This window comes from Ranitomeya imitator, chromosome 2, assembly GCF_032444005.1.
Source record: "Ranitomeya imitator isolate aRanImi1 chromosome 2, aRanImi1.pri, whole genome shotgun sequence".
In the NCBI taxonomy this organism is placed as follows: Eukaryota; Metazoa; Chordata; class Amphibia; order Anura; family Dendrobatidae; genus Ranitomeya; species Ranitomeya imitator.
Genome location: NC_091283.1, coordinates 296611237 through 296636353, shown reverse-complemented (window position 1 = coordinate 296636353; position 25117 = coordinate 296611237). Strand labels below are relative to the sequence as shown.

General features: G+C 44.2%; 1 protein-coding gene across 1 annotated transcript in view; it reads left to right on the top strand.

Moving 5' to 3' along the window:
* The first annotated feature begins 3783 nt into the window (after window positions 1–3783).
* Window positions 3784–25117, top strand: part of LOC138663312 (oocyte zinc finger protein XlCOF22-like) — a 36578-nt gene continuing 15244 nt past the window's right edge. The window contains exons 1-6 of the mRNA XM_069749486.1: window positions 3784–3850; window positions 4843–4992; window positions 5122–5301; window positions 5384–5507; window positions 5591–5688; window positions 5887–5977. Coding sequence (XP_069605587.1) covers window positions 4915–4992; window positions 5122–5301; window positions 5384–5507; window positions 5591–5688; window positions 5887–5977 — 571 coding nt within the window. The 5' untranslated portion in view covers window positions 3784–3850; window positions 4843–4914. The remainder of the gene's footprint in view (window positions 3851–4842; window positions 4993–5121; window positions 5302–5383; window positions 5508–5590; window positions 5689–5886; window positions 5978–25117) is intronic.

The window sequence follows — 25117 nt, the reverse complement described above, 5'->3', positions numbered from 1 at the left end:
ATATCAGTTTCACTTTTTGAATTGAACAGGAAAAAGTTAACTTTTTGGTGATATTCTAATTTTGTGAGAAGCACTTGGATTTGAATTAGTCGTGAAAAGGGCTGTTGGTTTAATGTGACACCAGCAGAAACTCTCCCTACACTATGTCCGGCTACAATGCTCCAAACATGGCATCACAGGTCTTATACAGACTCATACCTGCCAACCGTCCCGGATCCAGCGGGACTGTCCCGATTTTGACAGTCAGCCCCGCGATCCTGGGTGGGACATTAGTTGTCCCGCAGTGGTTGGGAGGTGTGCTGCAATATCAGGCGGTCAGCCTAATCCCTGCACCCACAGAGCAGCCAGAGCACAGCACACCACATATTGGCTGCTCCGTGCACACAGGACCTGTGATGAGGTCACAGGAGGGGAGGAGCAGGGGTCATATGATCAGGAACTCCGTGGATTGCAGGACTCGGCTGTGCTGTTTGCCATGGTGCTGCTGGATGAGGTAAGTAAGCTGCCTTGTGTGGGGTCAGGAGGTGTTTACAGTGTAAATGTAGCAGAGCCGTGTGTGTACAAGGTGAATGGATCGGAGAAACGGGTGAAAGGTGTATGGAGCGGAGTCGTGTGTGCATGAGGTGTATGGAGCGGAGCTGAATGTGTACGAGGTGTATGGAGAGGAGCTGAATGTGTACGAGGTGTATGGTGCGGAGCTAAATGTGTATGAGGTGTACAGAGCAGAGCCATGTGTGTATGAGGTGTATGGAGCGGAGCTAAATGTGTACGAGGTGTACAGAGCGGAGCCGTGTGTGCATACCTCCCAACTTTTGAAGCTGGGAAAGAGGGACAAAGTTAGCGGCGCGCAACGCACGCCGCGGCAAATTTTAGGCCACGCCTCTGACCACACCCATTCACTAGTCACACCCATATCCACGTCTCAACCACACCCATTTAGCACTGCTGATCACACTGTTCATAAAGAATAATTATAAACAAAAAAATATGGCCACAGTGCTCCATACTGTATAATGGCCACACATGATGCTCAATACTGTATAATGGCCACACATGATGCTTCATACTGTATAATGGCCGCACATGATGCTCCATACTGTATAATGGCCACACAGTGCTCCATACTGTATAATGATTGCACATGATGCTCCATACTGTATAATGGCCACACATGATGCTCAATACTGTATAATGGCCACACATGATGCTCCATACTGTATAATGGCTGCACATGATGCTCCATACTGTATAATGGCCACACAGTGCTCCATAGTGTATAATGGCCGCACATGATGCTCCATACTGTATAATGGCCACACAGTGCTCCATACTGTATAATGTCTGCACATGATGCTCCATACTGTATAATGGCCACACATGATGCTCAATACTGTATAATGGCCACACATGATGCTCCATACTGTATAATGGCCGCACATGATGCTCAATACTGTATAACGACCCCACATGATGCTCAATACTGTATAACGGCCACACATAATGCTCCATACTGTATAATTGCCGCACATGATGCTCAATACTGTATAATGACCTCACATGATGCTCAATACTTTATAATGGCCTCACATGATGCTCCATACTGTATAATGGCCACACATGATGCTACATACTGTATAACGGCCACACATGATGCTCCATACTGTATAATAGCCACACATGATGCTCCATACTGTATAATGGCCACACATGATGCTCCATACTGTATAATGGCCCCACATGATGCTCCATACTGTATAACGGCCACACATGATGCTACATACTGTATAACGGCCACACATGATGCTACATACTGTATAACGGCCACACATGATGCTCCATACTGTATAATAGCCACACATGATGCTCCATACTGTATAATGGCCACACATGATGCTCCATACTGTATAACTGCCACACATGATGCTCCATACTGTATAACGGCCACACATGATGCTCCATACTGTATAATAGCCACACATGATGCTCCATACTGTAAAATGGCCACACATGATGCTCCATACTGTATAATGGCCCCACATGATGCGCAATACTGTATAATGGCCCCACATGATGCTCCATACTGTATAATGGCCCCACATGATACTCCATACTGTATAATGGCCCCACATGATGCTCTATACTGTATAATGGCCCCACATGATGCTCCATACTGTATAATGACCGCACATAATGCTCCATACTGTATAATGGCCACACATGATGCTCAATACTGTATAATGGCCACACATGATGCTCCATACTGTATAATGGCCACACATGATGCTCCATACTGCATAATGATCGCACATGATGCTCCATTCATGATACTTCGTACCGTATAATGGCCACACATAGCTACTCCTACACACGCGGCTGCGCTCCGTACACTTTGCATACACGGCTCCGCTCCATACACACGGCTCCACTCCATACATCTCAAACACACGGCTCCGTTCCGTTCACCTCATACACATTCAGCTCCGCTCCATACATCTCATACACACACGGCTCCGCTCCATACACCTCATACACATACGGCTCCGCTCCATATATCTCGTACACACGGCACTACGTACACCTCATACACACACCGCTCCGCTCCATACACATTGCAGAAGCTGCTCCGCTCCGTACACCTCGCACACATGCACCTGTGCTCCGTACACCTCGTAACACACGCGGCTGTGCTCCATACACCTCTTACACACGACTCCGCTCCGTACACCTTTCACATGCTGCTCCGCTCCGTACACCTTGTACACACGCGGCTGTGCTCCATACACCTCTTACACACACGGCTCCGCTCCGTACACCTCGTACACACGCGGCTGTGCTCCGTACACCTCGTACACACGCGGCTGTGCTCCCTACACCCCTTACACACACGGCTCCGCTCCGTACACCTCGCTCACACGCGGCTGTGCTCCATACACCTCTTACACACACGGCTCCGCTCCGTACACCTCGTACACACGCGGCTGTGCTCCGTACACCTCGTACACACGCGGCTGTGCTCCATACACCCCTTACACACACGACTCCGCTCCGTACACCTCTTACACACACGGCTCCGCTCCGTACACCTTTCACATGCTGCTCTGCTCCGTACACCTCATACACACGCGGCTGCGCTCCTTACACCTCATGCACACGGCTCCGTACACCTCGTACACACACGGCTCTGCTACATCCACCCTGTAAACACCTCCTGACCTCACACATACGCTGCCTTACCTTACAGAGTTCATTCTCTGTCCTCCATAGTACACGCCTGCACAAGGCAAGATTGCTTTGCACAGGCGTGTACTACGGAGGACAGAGAATGAACTTCAATTAAATATTGCAGCCAGCATGCAGCCAGCGGGTAAGGAAAGGGTGAATCAAACACCCGAAAACTCCGCCCATATGACCCAAAACCAGTCCCGCCAAATTCAGGTGACAGAGTCCCTTTAAGGACAGAAAACCATTTCCATTTAGCCCCCAAAGGCTGATTATAATCATGGCTCTGCTCCGTACACCTCGTACACATGTGGATCCACTCTGTACACGCTGCACACACAACTCAGCTCTATATACCTCGTACACACACGGCTCCGCTCCGTACACCTCGTACACATACGGCTCTGCTACATCCACACTGTAATCCCCTCCTGACCCCACACATAAACTTCCCCTCATCCAGCACCATGACAACCAGCACAGCAGAGTCCTGCATACACTGAGGCCCCTGATCATGTGACCCCTGACTCCTCCCCTCCTGTGACCTCATCACAGGTCCTGTGTGCACAGAGCAGCCGTATATGTGGAGTGCGACACTGTGGGTGGAGGGTCCACACCAGGACTGTAGCAGGTAAAGACCCCAATATCCACAGGTGCCCCTTCTAATTGGGGGGAAACTATCCCCTCTAATAATCCTCGGACAGTTCTGACAAACACAGTAAAGTGCCCCTTTATGGAGGTGACAGAAAGTCTGTTTAGTCCCTTTAGCTTCATAGTATCAGCTCTAATCCAATGGGGAGAGAGCGATTTACCCTGAAGAGTCACAGATTGTGGGGTTGTTATAAAATGTTATATTTAGGGGGGTTTTGTGCTGTCTCCTTATAAGAATCACAATGGTTTTGTTCCTTTTCCGCTGATAGATACAAACGACCCAACTATGAAAGACGGGAACCAAGAAACATGTATTACTCTCATAGTTCGGGGCTCATATACAGTATTGTTGGGAAACCTTCATATAGACGGCCGGTGGTGATGGAGTCAGTGACGGACTCTGGACAAATCTGTTTCTAGAGCCGTAGTAGAAGATGAAGATGTCGTCCTCACCATGAAGTAGTTATTTCTCCTGTCACGTGTAATGAATATCTCCTGCAGTATTGCTAATGTCGATTCCAGTGTCGGTAAATGAGATGAGAATTAGCGTTATGGAAGATGAGTCTATGAGGAACGTATTCAGCTGCCGACTCCGAGGAAGAAACTACTTGTTGTCTGTGACCTAAATATATAGGTTTTATTAGTAGATGTCAGGGAAGAAAGCGGTATGTAGTAAAATAATAAAAATATCATTACTGCTTGGGTCCCCGCCAGTCTCTGTATTTCTTGGTCATTCGCAATGAACTTGTAATTCCTATAGTCACTCAGTTGCTGAAGCAGTGAGTAACATAGCCAGAGATTGGGAGCATGGAGGAGATGTCTTGGTCAACAATTCAACTTATGTTCCAGTTCATACAAGAGAATACAACATCTACACGTTCTATTTCCTCATTTGTTTCCCTTATTATCTCCAGTAATTGTATTATTACACAGGATTTTTATGATGTTACATCGGCTCATCTTCTCATTCAGGTCTCTACAATATCGGATCCTCTCAGTGACCATCTGCTATATAAGAGAATTTTCCTGATTTACTCATTAAGGATGGATATGGACAGAGACAAGATGGCGGAGAGGATATTACACCTCACCCTAGAGATTCTCTTCCAACTTACTGGAGAGGTGAGAGATTCTGATGACGTCACATTACACCATTCTTATCTATGGGAATAACAGATGGACAGAACTGGAGAGGTGAGGACTCTAGAAATGTCTATAGTGAGATTTATTAATATGTCTCTCCATAACCAGGATTACACAGTAGTGAAGAAGACCTCTAGTGAACGCTGTCAGGACCCTGTGTCTGAGGGATGGGGAAGACCCCTGAGCCCAATCACAGAGCCTCTACCTCACCCCCTGATACATGAGGACATCAATGACAAGAAGATCCTAGAACTCACCTACAAGATGATTGAGCTGCTGACTGGAGAGGTGACTCTGCTGGGAATACTGGGACATTATACAGTAACACTATGAAGGGATCGGGGGATGACGGCATCATTGTATGTGTCAGGTTCCTATAAGGTGTCAGGATGTCGCCGTCTATTTCTCCATGGAGGAGTGGGACTATTTAGAAGGACACAAAGATCTGTATAAGGATGTCATGATGGAGATTCCCCAGCCCCTCACATCACCAGGTAATAGACAGGACTAAATACACACGGCCTATAATTATCTGTATGTAAAGAATGAATTCAGTCCCTGTATGTGTTTCCTCCAGATCTATCCAGTAAGAGGACAACACCAGAGAGATGTCCCCGTCCTCTTCTTCCACAGGACTGTAAACAAGGAGATCCCAGTGTTCCTCAGGATCATCAGGTAGATGGAGAGAAGGTGTCATGAGATCTCCCCTATGATGTGTAGACGGCTGTGAAGATCTTGTGCTCAATCTTGTTTTATCCCCCAGTATTATATGTTTTATACTTGTGTAATGAGAACGGTGGAGATGGCAGGATTAGAGCTGATCATAGATGTGACTTCTCCATCTGTCTGTGACTTTTACAATATTTGTTTCAGAGTGAAGATCTGACCCATATTAATACTACAGAGACATATGTGAGGGATGATGAGTGGTGTAAAGAGGAGATTTCTACATATGACTACCCAGGTGAGTAGTGACTAGAGATGAACGAATATTTCAATGTTCGATTCGGATTACAATCGCCAAATTTGCAATATTCGCCGAACATTACCGAACGTCATTCACATCAATGGGAGGCAATAACAAACGCATGCACAGCACCTTAGACTGGCCCCGAAATGCTGCCAAAACACATCAAATGAGTGACAGAAACCAGGAAAGTGGTCTCAATTCATCCACAGTACAAACTGCAGCTATCAGCCAGGCATGAGGTGTCTGGGTCTGGGACAGCATTTACAGCTTTCAATTAATAATAATAATAATCTTAATTGTATATAGCGCTAACATATTCCGCAGTGCTTTACAATTTGCACACATTATCATCGCTGTCCCCGTTGGGGCTCACAATCTAAATTCCCTTTCAGTTTGTCTTTGCAATTGAACGTCACAGTAAGACGAGGTGGGTTAGGGATCGGTGTAGAGCCCCTTTGCTGGGAGCCCTGATGCCACATGCAACACCTCTTCCTGCTTTCATGCTAAGGCATACTCAGGTGGCACAAATATCATAGTAACATGGTGACATAGTTAGTAAGGCCGAAAAAAGACATTTGTCCATCCAGTTCAGCCTATATTCCGTTAGAATAAATCCCCAGATCTACGTCCTTCTACAGAACCTAATAACTGTAAGATACAATATTATTATGCTCCAGGAAGACATCCAGGCCTCTCTAGAACCCCTCGACCGAGTTCACCATCACCACCTCCTCAGGCAAGGAATTCCAGATTCTTACTGCCCTAGCAGTAAAAAATCCTCTACAATGTGGGTGGAAAAACCTTCTCTTCTCCAGACGCAGAGAATGCCCCCTTGTGACCGTCACCTTCATTGGTATAAACAGATCATCGGGCAGATATTTGTATTGTCCCCTTATATACTTATACATGGTTATTAGATCACCCCTCAGTCTTCTTTTTTCTAGACTAAATAATCCTAATTTTGCTAATCTCTCTGGGTATTGTAGTTCCCTCATCCCCTTTATTAATTTTGTTGCCCTCCTTTGTACTCGCTCTAGTTCCATTATATCCTTCCTGAGCACCGGTGCCCAAAACTGTACACAGTACTCCATGTGCGGTCTAACCAGGTATTTGTACAGAGACAGTATAATAGTCTCATCATGTGTATCCAGACCTCTTTTAATGCACCCCATGATCCTGTTTGCTTTGGCAGCCGCTGCCTGGCACTGGCTGCTCCAGGTAAGTTTATCATTAACTAGGATCCCCAAGTTCTCCTCCATGGCAGATTTACCCAGTGGTTTCCCGTTCAGTGTGTAATGGTGATGTTGATTCCTTCTTCCCATGTGTATAACCTTAAATTTATCATTGTTAAACCGCATCTGCCACCTTTCGGCCCAAGTTTCCAACTTATCCAGATCCATCTGTAGCAGAATACTATCTTCTCTTGTATTGACTGCTTTACATAGTTTTGTATCATCTGCAAAAATCCATATTTTACTGTGTAAACCACCTACCAGATCATTAATAAATATGTTGGAGAATAGGTCCCAACACGGACCTCTGTGGTACCCACTGGTCACAGTGACGCAGTTAGAGACTATACCATTTATAACCACCCTCTGCTTTCTATCACTTAGCCAGTTACTTACCCATTTACAAACATTTTCCCCCAGACCAAGCATTCTCATTTTGTGTACCAACCTCTTGTGTGGCACGGTATCAAACGCTTTGGAAAAATCAAGATATACCACATCCAATGACTCACCTTGGTCCAGTCTATCGCTTACCTCTTCATAATAACTGATTAGATTGGTTTGACAGGAGCGATTCCTCATAAACCCATGCTGATATGGAGTTAAACAGTTATTCTCATTGAGATAATCCAGAATAACATCCCTCAGAAACACTTCAAATATTTTACCAACAATAGAGGTTAGACTTACTGGCCTATAATATCCAGGTTCACCTTTAGAGCCGTTTTTGAATATTGGTACCTCATTTTCTATGCGCCAATCCTGCGGAACAGACCCTGTCGCTATAGAGTCCCTAAAAATAAGAAATAATGGTTTATCTATTACATTACTTAGTTCTCTTAGTACTCGTGGGTGTATGCCATCCGGACCCGGAAATTTATCTATTTTAATCTTATTTAGCCAGTTTTACACTTCTTCTTGGGTTACATTGGTGTCCCTTAACCCCTTCCCGACCCATGACGCCACGTAGGCATCATGAAAGTCGGTGCCAATCCGACCCATGACGCCTATGTGGCGTCATGGAAAGATCGCGTCCCTGCAGATCGGGTGAAAGGGTTAACTCCAATTTCACCCGATCTGCAGGGACAGGGGGAGTGGTACTTTAGCCCAGGGGGGGTGGCTTCACCCCCCCGTGGCTACGATCGCTCTGATTGGCTGTTGAAAGTGAAACTGCCAATCAGCGATTTGTAATATTTCACCTAAAAAACTGGTGAAATATTACAATCCAGCCATGGCCGATGCTGCAATTTCATCAGCCATGGCTGGAAACACTGGTTTACCCCCCCCACCCCACCGATCGCCTCCCCAGCCCTCCGATCTATGTCCGCTCCCCTCCGCCGTCCTGTCCGCTCCCCCGTTCTCCTGCCCGCTCCCCCTCGTGCTCCGATGCCACTCCCCCGTCCTCCGATCCACCCCCCCATGCTCAGTTCTCCCCCCCCCCCTTATACTTACTGGGTCTCCCAGTGTCCGTCCGTCTTCTCCCTGGGCGCCGCCATCTTCCAAAATGGCAGGCGCATGCGCAGTGCGTCCGCCGAATCTGCCGGCCGGCAGATTCGTTCCAGGTATATTTTGATCACTGTGATAGGTTATATCACAGTGATCAAAATAAAAAAAATACTAAATGACTCCCCCCCCCCCCCCCCCCTTTATCACCCCCATAGGTAGGGCCAATCTAATATATAAAGCTGAATGTGTGTATGTGTGTGTGTATGTATGTATGTCCGGGATTGGCATCTGCACCGTCGCAGCTACAGCCACAAAATTTTGCACAGTCACACGTCTGGACCCCGAGAGCGTCATAGGCTATGTTGTGAGGCTAAATTTTAACCCCGCGCGTTCCAATTCACCAAACAATTTTGCCCCTATCTACATAATGGGGAAAAGTGAAAGGAAAAGTGTTGGAGGCAAATTGACAGCTGCCAGATGTGAACAAGGGGGACTTAAAGAATGAGAGCGATGGCGCCAAAGAGTATATACGGACAGTTGCTCAGGTGGGGCCCCGACATGAGATACTCACCACACACAGGGATATGAACACACACAAAATGCGCCACACACTACCAGATGCTTGAACACATATTACCCTCAGCACACATTTCACCACACATACACCAACCTCGCCACATAAAAGTCGAAACACAAAAGTCGCCGCTCAAAACTCGCCATGTGTAAAACTCACCACATGCAAAAACTAGGCTCATGCAAAACTCGCCACAAGTGCAAAACTCACCTCATGGAAAACTCACCACACGCAAAACTTGCACACGCGCAAAAATTGCCACATGCACAAAAGTTGCAACACATGCAAAAGTTGCCTCACACAAAACTTGCACATACTCAAAAGGCACCACACATAAAACTCGCCACGCGCAAAAACTCGCCATGCGCAAAACTTGCTGCACACAACTTGCTGCACTAACCTGTCACATGCAACTCGACACACAAAAAGTTGCTACACGCATGTTGCCACACAAAACTCATCTCACAAAAGTCGCTACATGCATGTCGCCACATGCAACTCAACACACACAACTTGACAAACGAAACTCGCCCTAAAACACACACAAGTCTGGTATTATCCTTCAAAAATAATAATAATAATAATAATCTTTATTTTTATAAAATAAAAATCTGATTAATAAGCAGACAAACTACAAGAGCAACAAATGTACCATATAGGAAATACGGCAGCTGTCAGTCACATGACCTGTCTATTATGTGTATGTGTGAGCTAATATATACTGCCAGGGGGAGGGCTTCCTGTTGGCTGGGGATTTATCAGGCAGCCAATTTAGCTTACAAATACTGAGGTAAAAATACTGAGTAAACAACGTGTGAACGAGGTCTAATACAGGAGGAGATGACACACAGGTATATTCTATATACAGGGGAGATGACACACAGGTATATACTATATAGAGGAAGAGATGACATACAGGTACATACTATATACAGGAGGAGATAACATACAGGTATATACTATACAGAATCCTCAGTGGTGAGGATCTGGCCACTTATTTCCTAGAAAAAATCAACCACATCCATCAGGATATCTCAGCCCAATCTCCTCAGTGCCTGGATCCCCTTCCCTGCCGCACCTCAAGCTCACTAGACATCTTTGAGCCTGTTTCAGAAGAAGAAGTTTCCAAGCTCCTCGCTTCTGCTCGGCCTACAACCTGCAATAGTGACCCCATTCCTTCACCTCTCCTGCAGTCTCTCTCACCAGTGGTCACCACTCACCTGACTAAAATATTTAACCTCTCTCTTTCGTCAGGCATCTTTCCCTCCTCATTTAAACATGCCATCATTACCCCTTTACTTAAAAAGCCATCCCTGGACCAGAACTGCACGGCTAACTACAGACCTGTCTCTAACCTTTCCTTCATCTCTAAACTCCTGGAACGCTTGGTCCACTCCCGTCTTATCCGCTATCTCTCGGATAACTCTCTTCTTGACCCCTTACAATCTGGTTTCCGCTCTTTACACTCCACTGAAACTGCCCTCACTAAAGTCTCTAATGATCTAATTACAGCTAAATCCAAAGGTCATTGCTCTCTGCTGATTCTCCTGGATCTCTCTGCCGCATTTGACACTGTGGATCATCAGCTCCTTCTCACCATGCTCCGCTCCATAGGCCTCAAGGACACAGCCCTCTCCTGGTTCTCCTCCTACCTCTCTGACCGCTCCTTCACTGTATCTTTCGCCGCCTCCTCTTCCTCTCCTCGTCCCCTTACTATCGGGGTTCCGCAGGGCTCAGTCCTGGGTCCCCTCCTCTTCTCTCTATACACTGCCCCTATTGGACAAACAATCAGCAGATTTGGGTTCCAGTACCATCTCTATGCTGACGACACCCAATTATACACTTCTTCCCCCGACATCACCCCTACCCTAATTCAAAATACCAAGGATTGTCTGTCTGCTGTCTCTAACATCATGTCCTCCCTCTATCTGAAACTAAATCTCTCCAAAACTGAACTACTTGTGTTTCTCCCTTCTACTAACCTCACTCTACCCAACATCGAAATTACCCTGGAGGGTTCAACCATAACTCCCAAGCAGCATGCCAGCTGTCTTGGGGTGATATTTGACACCGAACTTTCCTTTACTCCCTATATCCGATCACTCACTCGCTCCTGTCACCAGCATCTTAAAAACATCTCCAGAATCCGACCTTTTCTCACCTTGGAAACTGCTAAGACTCTTACTGTCGCTCTCATTCATTCCCGTCTGGACTACTGCAACTCTCTTCTGATCGGTCTCCCTTTTTCCAAACTTTCTCCTCTCCAATCCATCTTGAATGCTGCAGCCAGGGTCATATTTCTGTCCAGCCGCTTCACTGATGCCTCCATCTTGTGCCAGTCATTACACTGGCTACCCATTCGCTGCAGGGTCCAGTATAAACTCATCTCTCTCACCCACAAAGCTCTCCACAGTTCTGCACCGCCTTATATCTCCTCTCTCATCTCAGTCTATCGCCCTACACGTGCCCTCCGTTCTACAAATGACCTAAGACTAACATCCCCCATTATCCGAACCTCGCACCTCCGTCTTCAAGACTTCTCTCGTGCTGCGCCAGCTCTCTGGAATGCACTTCCCCAGACGATCAGACTGATACCTAGCCCCGACCTATTCAAGCGCGCTTTAAAAACCCATCTCATCAAACAAGCCTACCAAATCAACTACTCTGTAAACTAACTTTGTCCTGTTCCCTCCTTCCAAATATTATCTGCATGTGAATCTGCACCCTACTATTCATCTGTCTCCACACCCTCCATGCACATGATAACTGCACTTGATGCTTGACTATTGCACTTAAACACACGGGCTGATGACCGGATCATGCAGCTTTATATGAAAATCCCTATTTATTATAATTGCCAGACCTGAAATAACAAGCACTTTTCACCTATTGTGTCCCCCCATTTCCTTGTAGATTGTAAGCTTGCGAGCAGGGACCTCACCCCTAATGTCACTGTTTAAATTGTCTTAACTTGTACTGAATTTGTCTGTACATGCCCCCGCTTAATTGTAAAGTGCTGCGGAATTTGTTGGCGCTATATAAATAAAAAATTATTATTATTATTATTATTATTATTATTATTATTATATAGAGGAGGAGATGACATACAGGTATATACTATATACAGGAGGAGATGACACACAGATATATACTATATACAGGGGAGAAGACACACAGGTATATACTATATACAGGAGGAGATGACATACAGGTATATACTATATATAGAAGGAGATGACATACAGGTATATACTATATATAGGAGGAGATGACATACAGGTGTATACTATATACAGGGGAGATGACACACAGCAGGTATATACTATATACAGGGGAGATGACATACAGGTATATACTATATACAGGAGATGACATACAGGTGTATACTATATATAAGGGAGATGACAAACATGTATATACTGAGGTGAAAATGAGAGGTGTGAGTGCAAAATGAGAGGAGTGAGGGAAAATAGTGGAGTGATTGGAAAATGACAGATGTGAGGTCGAAATGACAAGTGTTAGGGGGGGAATGAGAGGAGTGAGGGAGAAAATGAGATATGTGAGGGGGAAAATGAAAGATGTGATTGGGAAAATGAGAGGCGCGATGGGCAAATAAGAGAAGTGAGGTGCTATAACTAACCACAGATATTTACTATGCCCAGGCAACGCCGGGCTCTTCAGCTAGTCTAATATATAAAGCTGAATGTGTGTATGTGTGTGTATGTGTGTATGTCCGGGATTGGCATCTGCACCGTCGCAGCTACAGCCACAAAATTTTGCACAGTCACACGTCTGGACCCTGAGAGCATCATAGGCTATGTTGTGAGGTGAAATTTTAACCCCGCGCTTTCCAATTCACCAAACAATTTTGGCCCTATCTACATAATGGGGAAAAGTGAAAGGAAAAGTGTTGGAGGCAAATTGACAGCTGCCAGATGTGAACAAGGGGGACTTAAAGAATGAGAGCGATGGCGCCAAAGAGTATATACTGTACAGTTGCTAAGGTGGGACCCCGACATGGGATACTCACCACACACAGGGATATGAACACACACAAAATGCGCCACACACTACCACGTGCATGAACACATATTACCCTCAGCACACATTTCACCACACATACACCAACCTCGCCACATAATAGTCGAAACACAAAAGTCGCCGCTCAAAACTCGCCACGCGCAGAACTCGCCACATGCAAAAACTAGGCTCACGCAAAACTCGCCACAAGTGCAAAACTCACCTCATGGAAAACTCGCCACACGCAAAACTTGCACACGCGGAAAAATTGCCACATGCACTAAAGTTGCAACACATGCAAAAGTTGCCTCACACAAAACTTGCACATACTCAAAAGGCACCACACATAAAACTCGCCACGCGCAAAACTCGCCATGCGCAAAACTTGCTGCACAAAACTTGCTACACTAACCTGTCACATGCAACTCAACACACAAAAAGTTGCTACACGCATGTTGCCACATGCAACTCAACACACAAAACTTGACAAACGAAACTCACCCTAAAACACACACAAGTCTGGTATCCTTCAAAAATAAAAATCTGATTAATAAGCAGACAAACTATAAGAGCAACAAATGTACCATATAGGAAATACGGCAGCTGTCAGTCACATAACCTGTCTATTATGTGTATGTGTGAGCTAATATATACTGCCAGGGGGAGGGCTTCCTGTTGGCTGGGGATTTATCAGGCTGCCAATTTAGCTTACAAATACTGAGGTAAAAATACTGAGCAAATAACGTGTGAACGAGGTCTAATACAGGAGGAGATGACACACAGATATATACTATATACAGGAGAGATGACACACAGGTATATACTATATATAGGAGGAGATGACATACAGGTACATATATATATATATAAAGGAGGAGATGACATACAGGTATATACTATATACAAGAGGAGATGACACACAGGTATATACTATGTACAGGAGTAGATGACCTACAGGTATATGCTATATACAGGAGGAGATGACATACAGGTATATGCTATATATAGAAGATGACATACAGGTATATACTATATACAGGAGGAGATGACACACAGGTATATACTATACACAGGAGGAGATGACATACAGCTATATACTATATATAGAAGATGACATACAGGTATATACTATATATAAGAGGAGATGACATACAGGTATATACTATATACAGGGGAGATGACACACAGCAGGTATATACTATATATAGGGGAGATGACATACAGGTATATACTATATACAGGAGATGACATACAGGTGTATAATATATATAAGGGAGATGACAAACCTGTATATACTGAGGTGAAAATGAAAGGTGTGAGGTGAAAATGAAAAGGTGTGAGTACAAAATGAGAGGAGTGAGGGAAAATAGTGGAGTGATCAGAAAATGACAGATGTGAGGTCGAAATGACAAGTGTTAGGGGGGAATGAGAGGAGTGAGGGAGAAAATGAGAGGTGTGAGGGAGAAAATGAGAGATGTGAGGGGGAAAATGAAAGATGCAATTGGGAAAATGAGAGGCGTGATGGGAAAATAAGAGACGTGAGGTGCTATAACTAACCACAGATATTTACTATGCCCAGGCAACGCCGGGCTCTTCAGCTAGTAATAAAATAAAGAAAATATTTTTTTTCTTTTTCCAGTAGGGTTAGGGTTAGAACTAGGGTTAGGGCTAGGGTTAGGTTTAGGGTATTTGCACACGGTGCAGATTTGGCTGCGGATCCGCAGCGGATTGGCCTGGGATCCGCAGCGGATTGGCCGCTGCAAATTCGTAGCAGTTTCCCATCAGGTTTACAGTACCATGTAAACCTATGGAAAACCAAATCCGCTGTGCCCATGGTGCGGAAAATACCGTGCGGAAACGCTGCGTTGTATTTTCCGCAGCATGTCAATTTTGTGAAGATTCCGCAGCGTTTTACACCTGTTCCTCAATAGGAATCCGCAGGTGAAATCCGCACAAAAAACACTGGAAATCTGCTGTAAATCCGCAGGTAAAACGCAGTGCCTTTTACTTGCGTATTTTTCAAAAATCGTGCGGAAAAATCTCACACGAATCCGTAACGTGGGCACATAGCCTTAGGGGTAGGGTTAGAATTAGATTTAGGGTTGGAAATAGGGTTAAGATTAGGCTTGTGGTTAGGGTTATGGTTAGGGGTGTGTTGGGGTTAGTGTTGAAGTTAGAATTGAGGGGTTTCCACTGTTTAGGCACATCAGGGGTCTCCAAACGCAACATGGCGCCACCATTGATTCCAGCCAATCTTGCATTCAAAAAGTCAAATGGTGCTCCCTCCCTTCCGAGCCCCGACGTGCGCCCAAACAGTGGTTTACCCCCACATATGGGGTACCAGCGTACTCAGGACAAACTGGGCAACAACTATTGGGGTCCAATTTCTCCTGTTACCCTTGCGAAAATAAAAAATTGCTTGCTAAAACATAATTTTTGAGGAAAGAAAAATGTTTTTTTATTTTTACGGCTCAGCGTTATAAACTTCTGTGAAGCACTTGGGGATTCAAAGTGCTCACCACACATATCTAGATAAGTTCCTTGGGGGGTCTAGTTTCCAAAATGGGGTCACTTGTGGGGAGTTTCTACTGTTTAGGCACATCAGGGGCTCTGCAAATGCAACGTGATGCCCGCAGACCATTCCATCAAAGTCTGCATTTCAAAAGTCACTACTTCCCTTCCGAGCCCCGACGTGTGCCCAAACAGTGGTTTACCCCCACATATGGGGTACCAGCGTACTCAGGACAAACTGAGCAACAACTATTGGGGTCTAATTTCTTTTGCTACCCTTGTGAAAATAAAAAATTGCTTGCTAAAACATAATTTTTGAGGAAAGAAAAATGATTGTTTATTTTCACGGCTCTGCGTTATAAACTTCTATGAAGCACTTGGGGGTTTAAAGTGGTCACCACACATCTAGATTAGTTCCATGGGAGGTCTAGTTTCCAAAATGGGGTCACATGTGGGGGTGCGCCAATGTTTAGGCACACAGGGCCTCTCCAAACGCGACATGGTGTCCGCTAACGATTGGAGCTAATTTTTCATTCAAAAAGTCAAATGGCGCTCCTTCCCTTCCGAGCCCTGCCGCATGCCCAAACAGTGGTTTACCCCCACATGTGAGGTATCAGTGTACTCAGAAGCAATTGTCCAACACATTTTAGGATCCATTTTATCCTGTTGCCCATGTGAAATGGAAAAAATTTAGGCTAAAATAAATTTTTTGTGAAAAAAAAGTACTTTTTCATTTTTACGGATCAATTTGTGAAGCACCTGGGGGATCAAAGTGCTCACTATGCATCTAGATAAGCTCCTTGGGGGGTCTAGTTTCCAAAATGGGGTCACTTGTGGGGGAGCTCCAATGTTTAGGCACACAGGGGCTCTCCAAACGCGACATGGTGTCCGCTAAAGATTGGAGCCAATTTTTAATTGAAAAAGTCAAATGGCGCTCCTTCCCTTCAGAGCCCTGTCGTGCGCCCAGACAGTGGTTTCCCGCCACATATGAGGTATTGGCGTACTCAGGACAAATTGTATAATAACTTTTGCGGTCCAGTTTCTCCTTTTACCCTTGGGAAAATAAAAAAAATTGTTGCTAAAACATCATTTTTGTGACTAAAAAGTGAAATGTTCATTTTTTCCTTCCATGTTGCTTCTGCTGCTGTGAAGTACCTGAAGGGTTAATAAACTTCTTGAATGTGGTTTTGAGTACCTTGAGGGGTGCAGTTTTTAGAATGGTGTCACTTTTGGGTATTTTCAGCCATACAGACCCCTCAAACTGACTTCAAATGTGAGGTGGTCCCTAAAAAAAAAATGGTTTTGTAAATTTCGTTGTAAAACTGGGAAATCGCTGGTCAAATTTTAACCCTTATAACTTCCTAGCAAAAAAAAATGTTGTTTCCAAAATTGTGCTGATCTAAAGTAGACATGTGGGAAATGTTATTTATTAAATATTTTGTGTCACATAACTCTCTGGTTTAACAGAATAAAAATTCAAAATTTGAAAATTGCGAAATTTTCAAAATTTTAGCAAAATTTCAATTTTTTTCCACAAATAAACGCAAAAATTTACCTAAATTTACCACTAACATGAAGCCCAATATGTCACGAAAAAACATTCTCAGAACCGTTAGGATCCGTTGAAGTGTTCCTGAGTTACCACCTCATAAAGGGACACTGGTCAGAATTGCAAAAAACGGCCAGATCATTAAGGTCAAAATAGGCTGGGTCATGATGGGGTTAATATAGGGCTTCCTTGTCTCTCGGCATTTCACCTAGCTTTTTATTTTCCATTGTTAATACCGTGGAGAAGAAGGTGTTTAACCCCTTTCTGACCTTGGACGTACTATCCCGTCGAGGTTACCTGGGCCTATCTGACCCTCGACGGGATAGTACGTCATAGCGATGGGCCGCGCTCACGGGTGGAGCGCGGCCGATCGTGGCCGGGTGTCAGCTGCCTATCGTAGGTGACATCCGGCGCTATGTGCCAGGAGCGGTCACAGACCGCCCCCGGCACATTAACCCCCGGCACACCGCGATCAAACATGATCGCGGTGTGCCGGCGGTATAGGGAAGCATCGCGCAGGGAAGGGGCTCCCTGCGGGCTTCCCTGAGACCCCCGCAGCAACGCGATGTGATCGCGTTGCTGCGAGGGTCTCTTACCTCCTCCTTGCAGGCCCGGATCCAAGATGGCCGCGGCATCCGGGTCCTGCAGGGAGGGAGGTGGCTTCACAGCGCCTGCTCAGAGCAGGCACTGTGAAGCCTGGAGCTGTGCATGTCAGATCAGCGATCTTACACTATAACATGATGCCCCCCCTGGGGCAATGTGATAGTGTAAAAAAAAAAAAATATTCACATTATTATATTCACAAAATAAAAAAAAAAAATTCCAAAAAAATCCCCCCCCCCAAAAAAAATATTGTCTCCTATAAATACATTTCTTTATCTAAATAAAAAAAAACAATATAAGTACACCTATTTAGTATCGCAGCGTCCGTAACGACCCCCCTATAAAACTATATCACTAGTTAACCCCTTCAGTGAACACCGTAAAAAAAAAAAAAAAAAAACGAGGCAAAAAACAACGCTTTATTCTCATACCGCCAAACAAAAAGTGGAATAACACGCGATCAAAAAGACGGATATAAATAACCATGGTACCGCTGAAAACGTCATCTTGTCCCGCAAAAAACGAGCCGCCACACAGCATCATCAGCAAAAAAATAAAGTTATAGTCCTCAGAATAAAGCGATGCAAAAATAATTATTTTTTCTATAAAATTGTTTTTATCGTATAAAAGCGCCAAAACATAAAAAAATGATATAAATGAGGTATCATTGTAATCGTACTGACCCGAATAATAAAACTGCTTTATCAATTTTACCAAACGCAGAACGGTATAAACGCCTCCCCCAAAAGAAGTTCATAAATAGCTGGTTTTTGGTCATTCTGCCTCACAAAAATCGGAATAAAAAGCGATCAAAAAATGTCACGTGCCCGAAAATGTTACCAATAAAACGTCAACTCATCCCGCAAAAAACAAGACCTCACATGACTCTGTGGACTCAAATATGGAAAAATTATAGCTCTCAAAATGTGGTAACGCAAAAAATATTTTTTGCAGTAAAAAGCGTCTTTCAGTGTGTGACGGCTGCCAATCATAAAAACCCGCTAAAAAGAACGCTATAAAAGTAAATCAAACCCCCCTTCATCACCCCCTTAGTTAGGGAAAAATAAAAAAAAATTATTTATTTCCATTTTCCCATTACGGTTAGGGTTAGGGCTAGGGTTAAGGCTACAGTTAGGGTTGCGGCTAAAGTTACGGTTGGGAATAGGGTTGGGATTAGGGTTAGGGGTGTGTTTGCATTAGGGTTTCAGTTATAATTGGGGGTTTCCACTGTTTAGGCACATCAGTAGCTCTCCAAACGCGACATGGCGTCCGATCTCAATTCCAGCCAATTCTGCGTTGAAAAAGTAAAACAGTGCTCCTTCCCTTCTGAGCTCTCCCGTGTGCCCAAACAGGGGTTTACCCCAACTTATGGGGTATCAGCTAACTCAGGACAAATTGGCAACAAATTTTGGGGTCCAATTTCTCCTGTTACCCTTGGGAAAATACAAAACTGGGGGCTAAAAAATAATTTTTGCGAGAAAAAAAAGATTTTTTTATTTTCACGGCTCTGCGTTATAAACTGTAGTGAAACACTTGGGGGTTCAAAGTTCTCACAACACCTTTAGATAAGTTCCTTGGGGGGTCTAGTTTCCAATATGGGGTCACTTGTATGGGGTTTCTACTGTTTAGGTATATTAGGGGCTCTGCAAACGCAATGTGACGCCTGCAGACCAATCCATCTAAGTCTGCATTCCAAATGATGCTCTTTCCCTTCCGAGCTCTGCCATGCGCTCAAACGGTGGTTTCCCCCCCCCCACATATCGGGTATCAGTGTACTCAGGACAAATTGGACAACAATATTTAGGGTACAATTTCTCCTGTTACCCTCGGCAAAATACAAAACTGTGGGCTAAAAAATAATTTTTGTGGGAAAAGATTTTTGTTTAATTTTTATGGCTCTGCATTATAAACTTCTGTGAAGCCCTTGGTGGGTCAAAGTGGTCACCACACATCCAGATACGTTCCTTAGGGGGTCTACTTTCCAAAATGGTGTCACTTGTGGGGTGTTTCAATGTTTAGGCACGTCAGTGGCTCTCCAAATGCAACATGGCGTCCCATCTCAATTCCTGTCAATTTTGCATTGAAAAGTCAAACGGCGCTCCTTCCCTTCCGAGCTCTCCCATGCGCCCAAACAGTGGTTTACCCCTACATATGGGGTATCAGCGTACTCAGGACAAATTGTACAACAACTTTTGGGGTCCAATTTCTTCTCTTACTCTTGGGAAAATAAAACATTGGGGGCGAAAAAATAATTTTTGTGAAAAAATATGATTTTTTATTTTTACGGTTCTGCATTATAAACTTCTGTGAAGCACTTGGTGGGTCAAAGTGCTCACCACACCTCTAGATAAGTTCCTTAGGGGGTATACTTTCCAAAATGGTGTCACTTGTGGGGAGTTTCAATGTTTAGGCACATCAGTGGCTTTCCAAACGCAACATGGCGTCCCATCTCAATTCCTGTCAATTTTGCATTGAAAAGTCAAATTGCCCTCCTTCGCTTCCGAGCTCTGCCATGTGCCCAAACAGTGGTTTACCCCCACATATGGGGTATCGGCGTACTCAGGACAAATTGTACAACAACTCTTGGGGTCCATTTTCTCCTGTTACCCTTGGTAAAATAAAACAAATTGGAGCTGAAATAAAAAATTTTGTGAAAAAAAGTTAAATGTTCATTTTTATTTAAACATTGCAAATATTCCTGTGAAGCACCAGAAAGGTTAATAACCTTCTTGAATGAGGTTTTGAGCACCTTGAGGGGTGCAGTTTTTAGAATGGTGTCAAACTTGGGTATTTTCTATCATATAGACCCCTCAAAATGACTTCAAATGAGATGTGGTCCCTAAAAAAAAAAAATGGTGTTGTAAAAATGAGAAATTGCTGGTCAACTTTTAACCCTTATAACTCCCTAACAAAAAAAAATTTTGGTTCCAAAATTGTGCTGATGTAAAGTAGACATGTGGGAAATGTTACTTATTAAGTATTTTGTGTGACATATCTGTGATTTAATTGCATAAAAATTCAAAGTTGGAAAATTGCGAAATTCTCAAAGTTTTCGCCAAATTTCCATTTTTTTTCACAAATAAACGCAGGTAATATCAAAGAAATTTTACCACTATCATGAAGTACAATATGTCACGAGAAAACAGTGTCAGAATCACCAGGATCCGTTGAAGCGTTCTAGAGTTATAGCCTCATAAAGGGACAGTGGTCAGAATTGTAAAAATTGGCCTGGTCATTGACGTGCAAACCACCCTTGGGGGTAAAGGGGTTAATATAATAGCTTTTTCCTCATCATCTACAACCATTATTTCTTCACAAATTTTTAAGGGGCCTACACTTTCACTTATGATTCTTTTACAATTGATATAGTTGAACAGTTTGGGATTAGTTTTAGGGTGTGTATCCACGAGCCGGACTACATCTGGATTAGCTACAGATTGAACGCTGCAAACAACCGCAGCGTTCAACCCTCAGCATCCAGATGTTACAGCATAGTGGAGTGGATTTTATGAAATCCCATCTCCACTATGCGTGTGAACACGCATCCGGCGACCCTGCGTTTATGGACATGCAGGGCGTCTTTTTAGAACACAGCATGTATGTTTACCTTGAGGCAACGCTCCGTCACCACAAGGTAAATAGCAGGGTCCTATGTATTGGGTGCGGTGATTCCAGATGTGTGCAATGAACACATCCGGAATCACCACGCGTACAGAAGGTGGTGGCGCTTTGGGCGGAGCAAGTTTTCGGCTCCTTCCAAAGCGCTGGCAATCAAAACAGTGGACACATACCCTTGCGCTCCTTTTTGGCAGCTTTAGTTAGTTTTTTAGATAAAGTATTTTTCTCCCTATAGTTTTTTAGCGCTTCAATGGTGCCATCCTGCTTTAGTAGTTTAAATGCTTTCTTTTTCCTGTTAATTGCCCCTCTTACTTTTTTGTTTAGTCACATTGGGTTTTTCCTATTTCTTGTCCTTTTATTCCCACAATGTATAAATGGCTTACAGTGCCTATTTAGGATGTTCTTAAACATTTCTCATTTATTATCTGTATTCTTATTTCTGAGGACATTGTTCCAGTCAACCAGATTAAGGTCATCTCTAAGGCTACTTTCACACTTGCGTCGGTACGGGGCCGTTGCAAACCGTCGGCCCGACGGACAGTGTGTTAAATGTAGCACAACATGGGCAGCGGATGCAGTTTTACAACGCATCCGCTGCCCACTCCGATGAGCGGGGAGGAGGGGGCGGAGTTTCGGCCGCGCGTGCGCGGTGGAAAATGGCGGACACGATGCACAAAAAAAAGGTTACATTGAACTTTTTTTGTCCGCCAAATACACGACGCATCCGTTGCACAACGAATTCGACGTGTGGCCATACGTCGCAATGCGTCGGTAAAACAAGTCTATGGAGAAAAACGCGTCCTTCGGGCACATTTGCAGGATGCGTTTTTTCACCAAAACGACGCATTGCGATAAACACCTAACAACGCAGGTGTGAAAGTAGCCTAAGCTGGTCAAACTTTGCACTTTCCTAAAGTTCAGTGTTTTTGTGACTCCCTGACAAGTCCCCCTAGTGAAAGAGAGGTGAAACTGTACAATATTGTGGTCACTATTTCCTAGATGCCCGACGACCTTCAGATTTGTTATTCTGTCAGGTCTATTAGATAGCATTAGGTCTAAAAGTGCTGCCCTCTGGTTGGATTTTGCACCAATTGTGAAAGATAATTTATCTTGGTTAGTAGCAGAAGCCTGTTGCCTTTATGGGTTTCGCATGTAATAATAATAATAATAATATAATAATTTTATTTATATAGCGCCATCATATTCCGCAGCGCTTTACTAATTATAGAGGGGACTTGTACAGACAATAGACATTACAGCATAACAGAAATCACAGTTCAAAATAGATACCAAGAGGAATGTGGGCCCTGCTCGCAAGCTTACAAACTATGAGGAAAAGGGGAGACACGAGTGGTGGATGGTAACAATTGCTTTAGTTATTCGGACCAGCCATAGTGTAAGGCTCAGGTGTTCATGTAAAGCTGCATGAACCAGTTAACTGCCTAAGTATGTAGCAGTACAGACACAGAGGGCTAATAACTGTATAAAGTGTATGAGAACATGATGCGAGGAACCTGATTATGTTTTTGTTTTTTTGTTTTTGTTTTTTTTTTAATGGGCCACACAGGGATAGTTAGGTTAATGCGTTGAGGTGGTAGGCAAATCTGAACAAATGAGTTTTTAGGGCACGCTTAAAACTGTGGGGATTGGGGATTAATCGTATTAACCTAGGTAGTGCATTCCAAAGAATCGGCGCAGCACGTGTAAAGTCTTGGAGACGGGAGTGGGAGGTTCTGATTATTGAGGATGATAATCTGAGGTCATTAGCGGAGCGGAGGGCACGGGTAGGGTGGTAGACTGAGACCAGAGAGGAGATGTAGGGTGGTGCTGAGCCATGGAGTGCTTTGTGGATGAGGGTAGTAGTTTTGTACTGGATTCTTGAGTGGATGGGTAACCAGTGTAATGACTGGCATAAGGTAGAGGCATCAGTGTAACGGTTGGTGAGGAATATGATCCTGGCTGCAGCATTCAGGACTGGAGCGGGAAGAGTTTTGTAAGAGGTAGGCCAATTAGTAGAGAGTTACATTAGTCCAGACGAGAATGAATAAGTGAAACAGTAAGAGTTTTTGCAGAGTCGAAAGTAAGAAAAGAGCGAATTCTAGAAATGGAACCGCACATGGAGATGGCAATGTCAGGCAAAGGTAGGTTAGTAGAGGGAGAGCACATGAGGAGTTCAGTTTTTGACAGGTTCAGTTTCAGATAGAGGGAGGACATGATGTTAGAGACAGCGGTAAGACAATCACTGGTGTTTACTAAAAAGGTCGGCGTAATAACAGGAGAAGAAGTGTACAATTGTGTGTCATCAGCATAGAGATGGTACTGGAAACCAAATCTACTGATTGTTTGTCCAATAGGGGCAGGATACAAAGAGGTCTCTGTTTCCCAGTTAATGTCCCAGTAGTTAGTCTCCCATAAAAAGGACCTCATTATGGGTTGCAGCTTCATCTATCTGCCTTAGTAGTAGACTTTCCATGATTTCTGTTATACTTGGGGGTTTGTAACAGACCCCAATGAGAATTTTGTTACTATTTTTTCCTCCATGTATTTTGACCCATATGTACTTAACATCCTCATTCACTTCGCTAATATCCTCCCTTAAAGTGGACTTTAGACAAGACTTTACATAAAGACAAACCCCTCCTCCTCTGATTTTTACAATCCTTTCTAAACAGACTGTAACCCTGTAAGTTAACTTCCCAGTCATAACATTCATCTAATCATGTCTGTTATTCCCTCTATGTCATAGTTACCTGTAGATATTTCTGCTTCTAGTTCTTCCATCTTGTTTGTCAGGCTTCTGGCATTTGCGAGCATGCAGTTTAGAGGATTTTGTTTTGTTCCAATCTCCTCCCTGTCGATTGTTTTAGAAATGTTCTTGCCACCCTTTTGAGTATGTTGTCTTGGGTCTTCTTTGCCGCACCTCCTATCATTAATCAGTATATTTTCTGGCTTCATGTTCGTGTCTATCGTTTTTCTTCCCATCCCCTCTTCTTCTAGTTTAACTCCCTCCTGATGAGTGTAGCGAGTCTCCTGGCGAATGTGTGTTTCCCAGGTTGGGTGAGGTGTAGTCTGTCTCTGGCGAGGAGTCCGTCGTACAGGTAATTCACTCCTTGGTCAAGGAATCCTAATCCTTGTTGTCTGCACCATCGTCTTAGCCAATTGTCCGCATCAAGGATCCTGTTCCATCTCCTGGTGCCATGCCAGTCTACTGAAAGGATAGAAGAAATTCTACCTGTGCATTCAGTTCCTTTACTTTCTTCGCCAGCTCTTCAAAGTCCTTGCAGATTGTCGGTAGGTCCTTCCTTGCCTTGTCATTGGTGTAATCATGTATCAGAAGAAATGGGTGGACGTCCTTGGGACTAATGAGGTTTGGTATCCTATCAATTAAATCCTTGATCTTTGCACCTGGGAGGCAGCATACTTCACTTGCGGTTATGTCCAGTCTGCAGATGGCTGTTTTTGTGCCTCTCAGTAGTGAGTCTTCCACCACTACCACTCCTCTTGGCTGTACTTTTTGTTGTCACTTATGGGTGTTGTTGTGTGCCCTTTTCTTCTTTGCTTGCTGGTAGTGCCTCATCCTT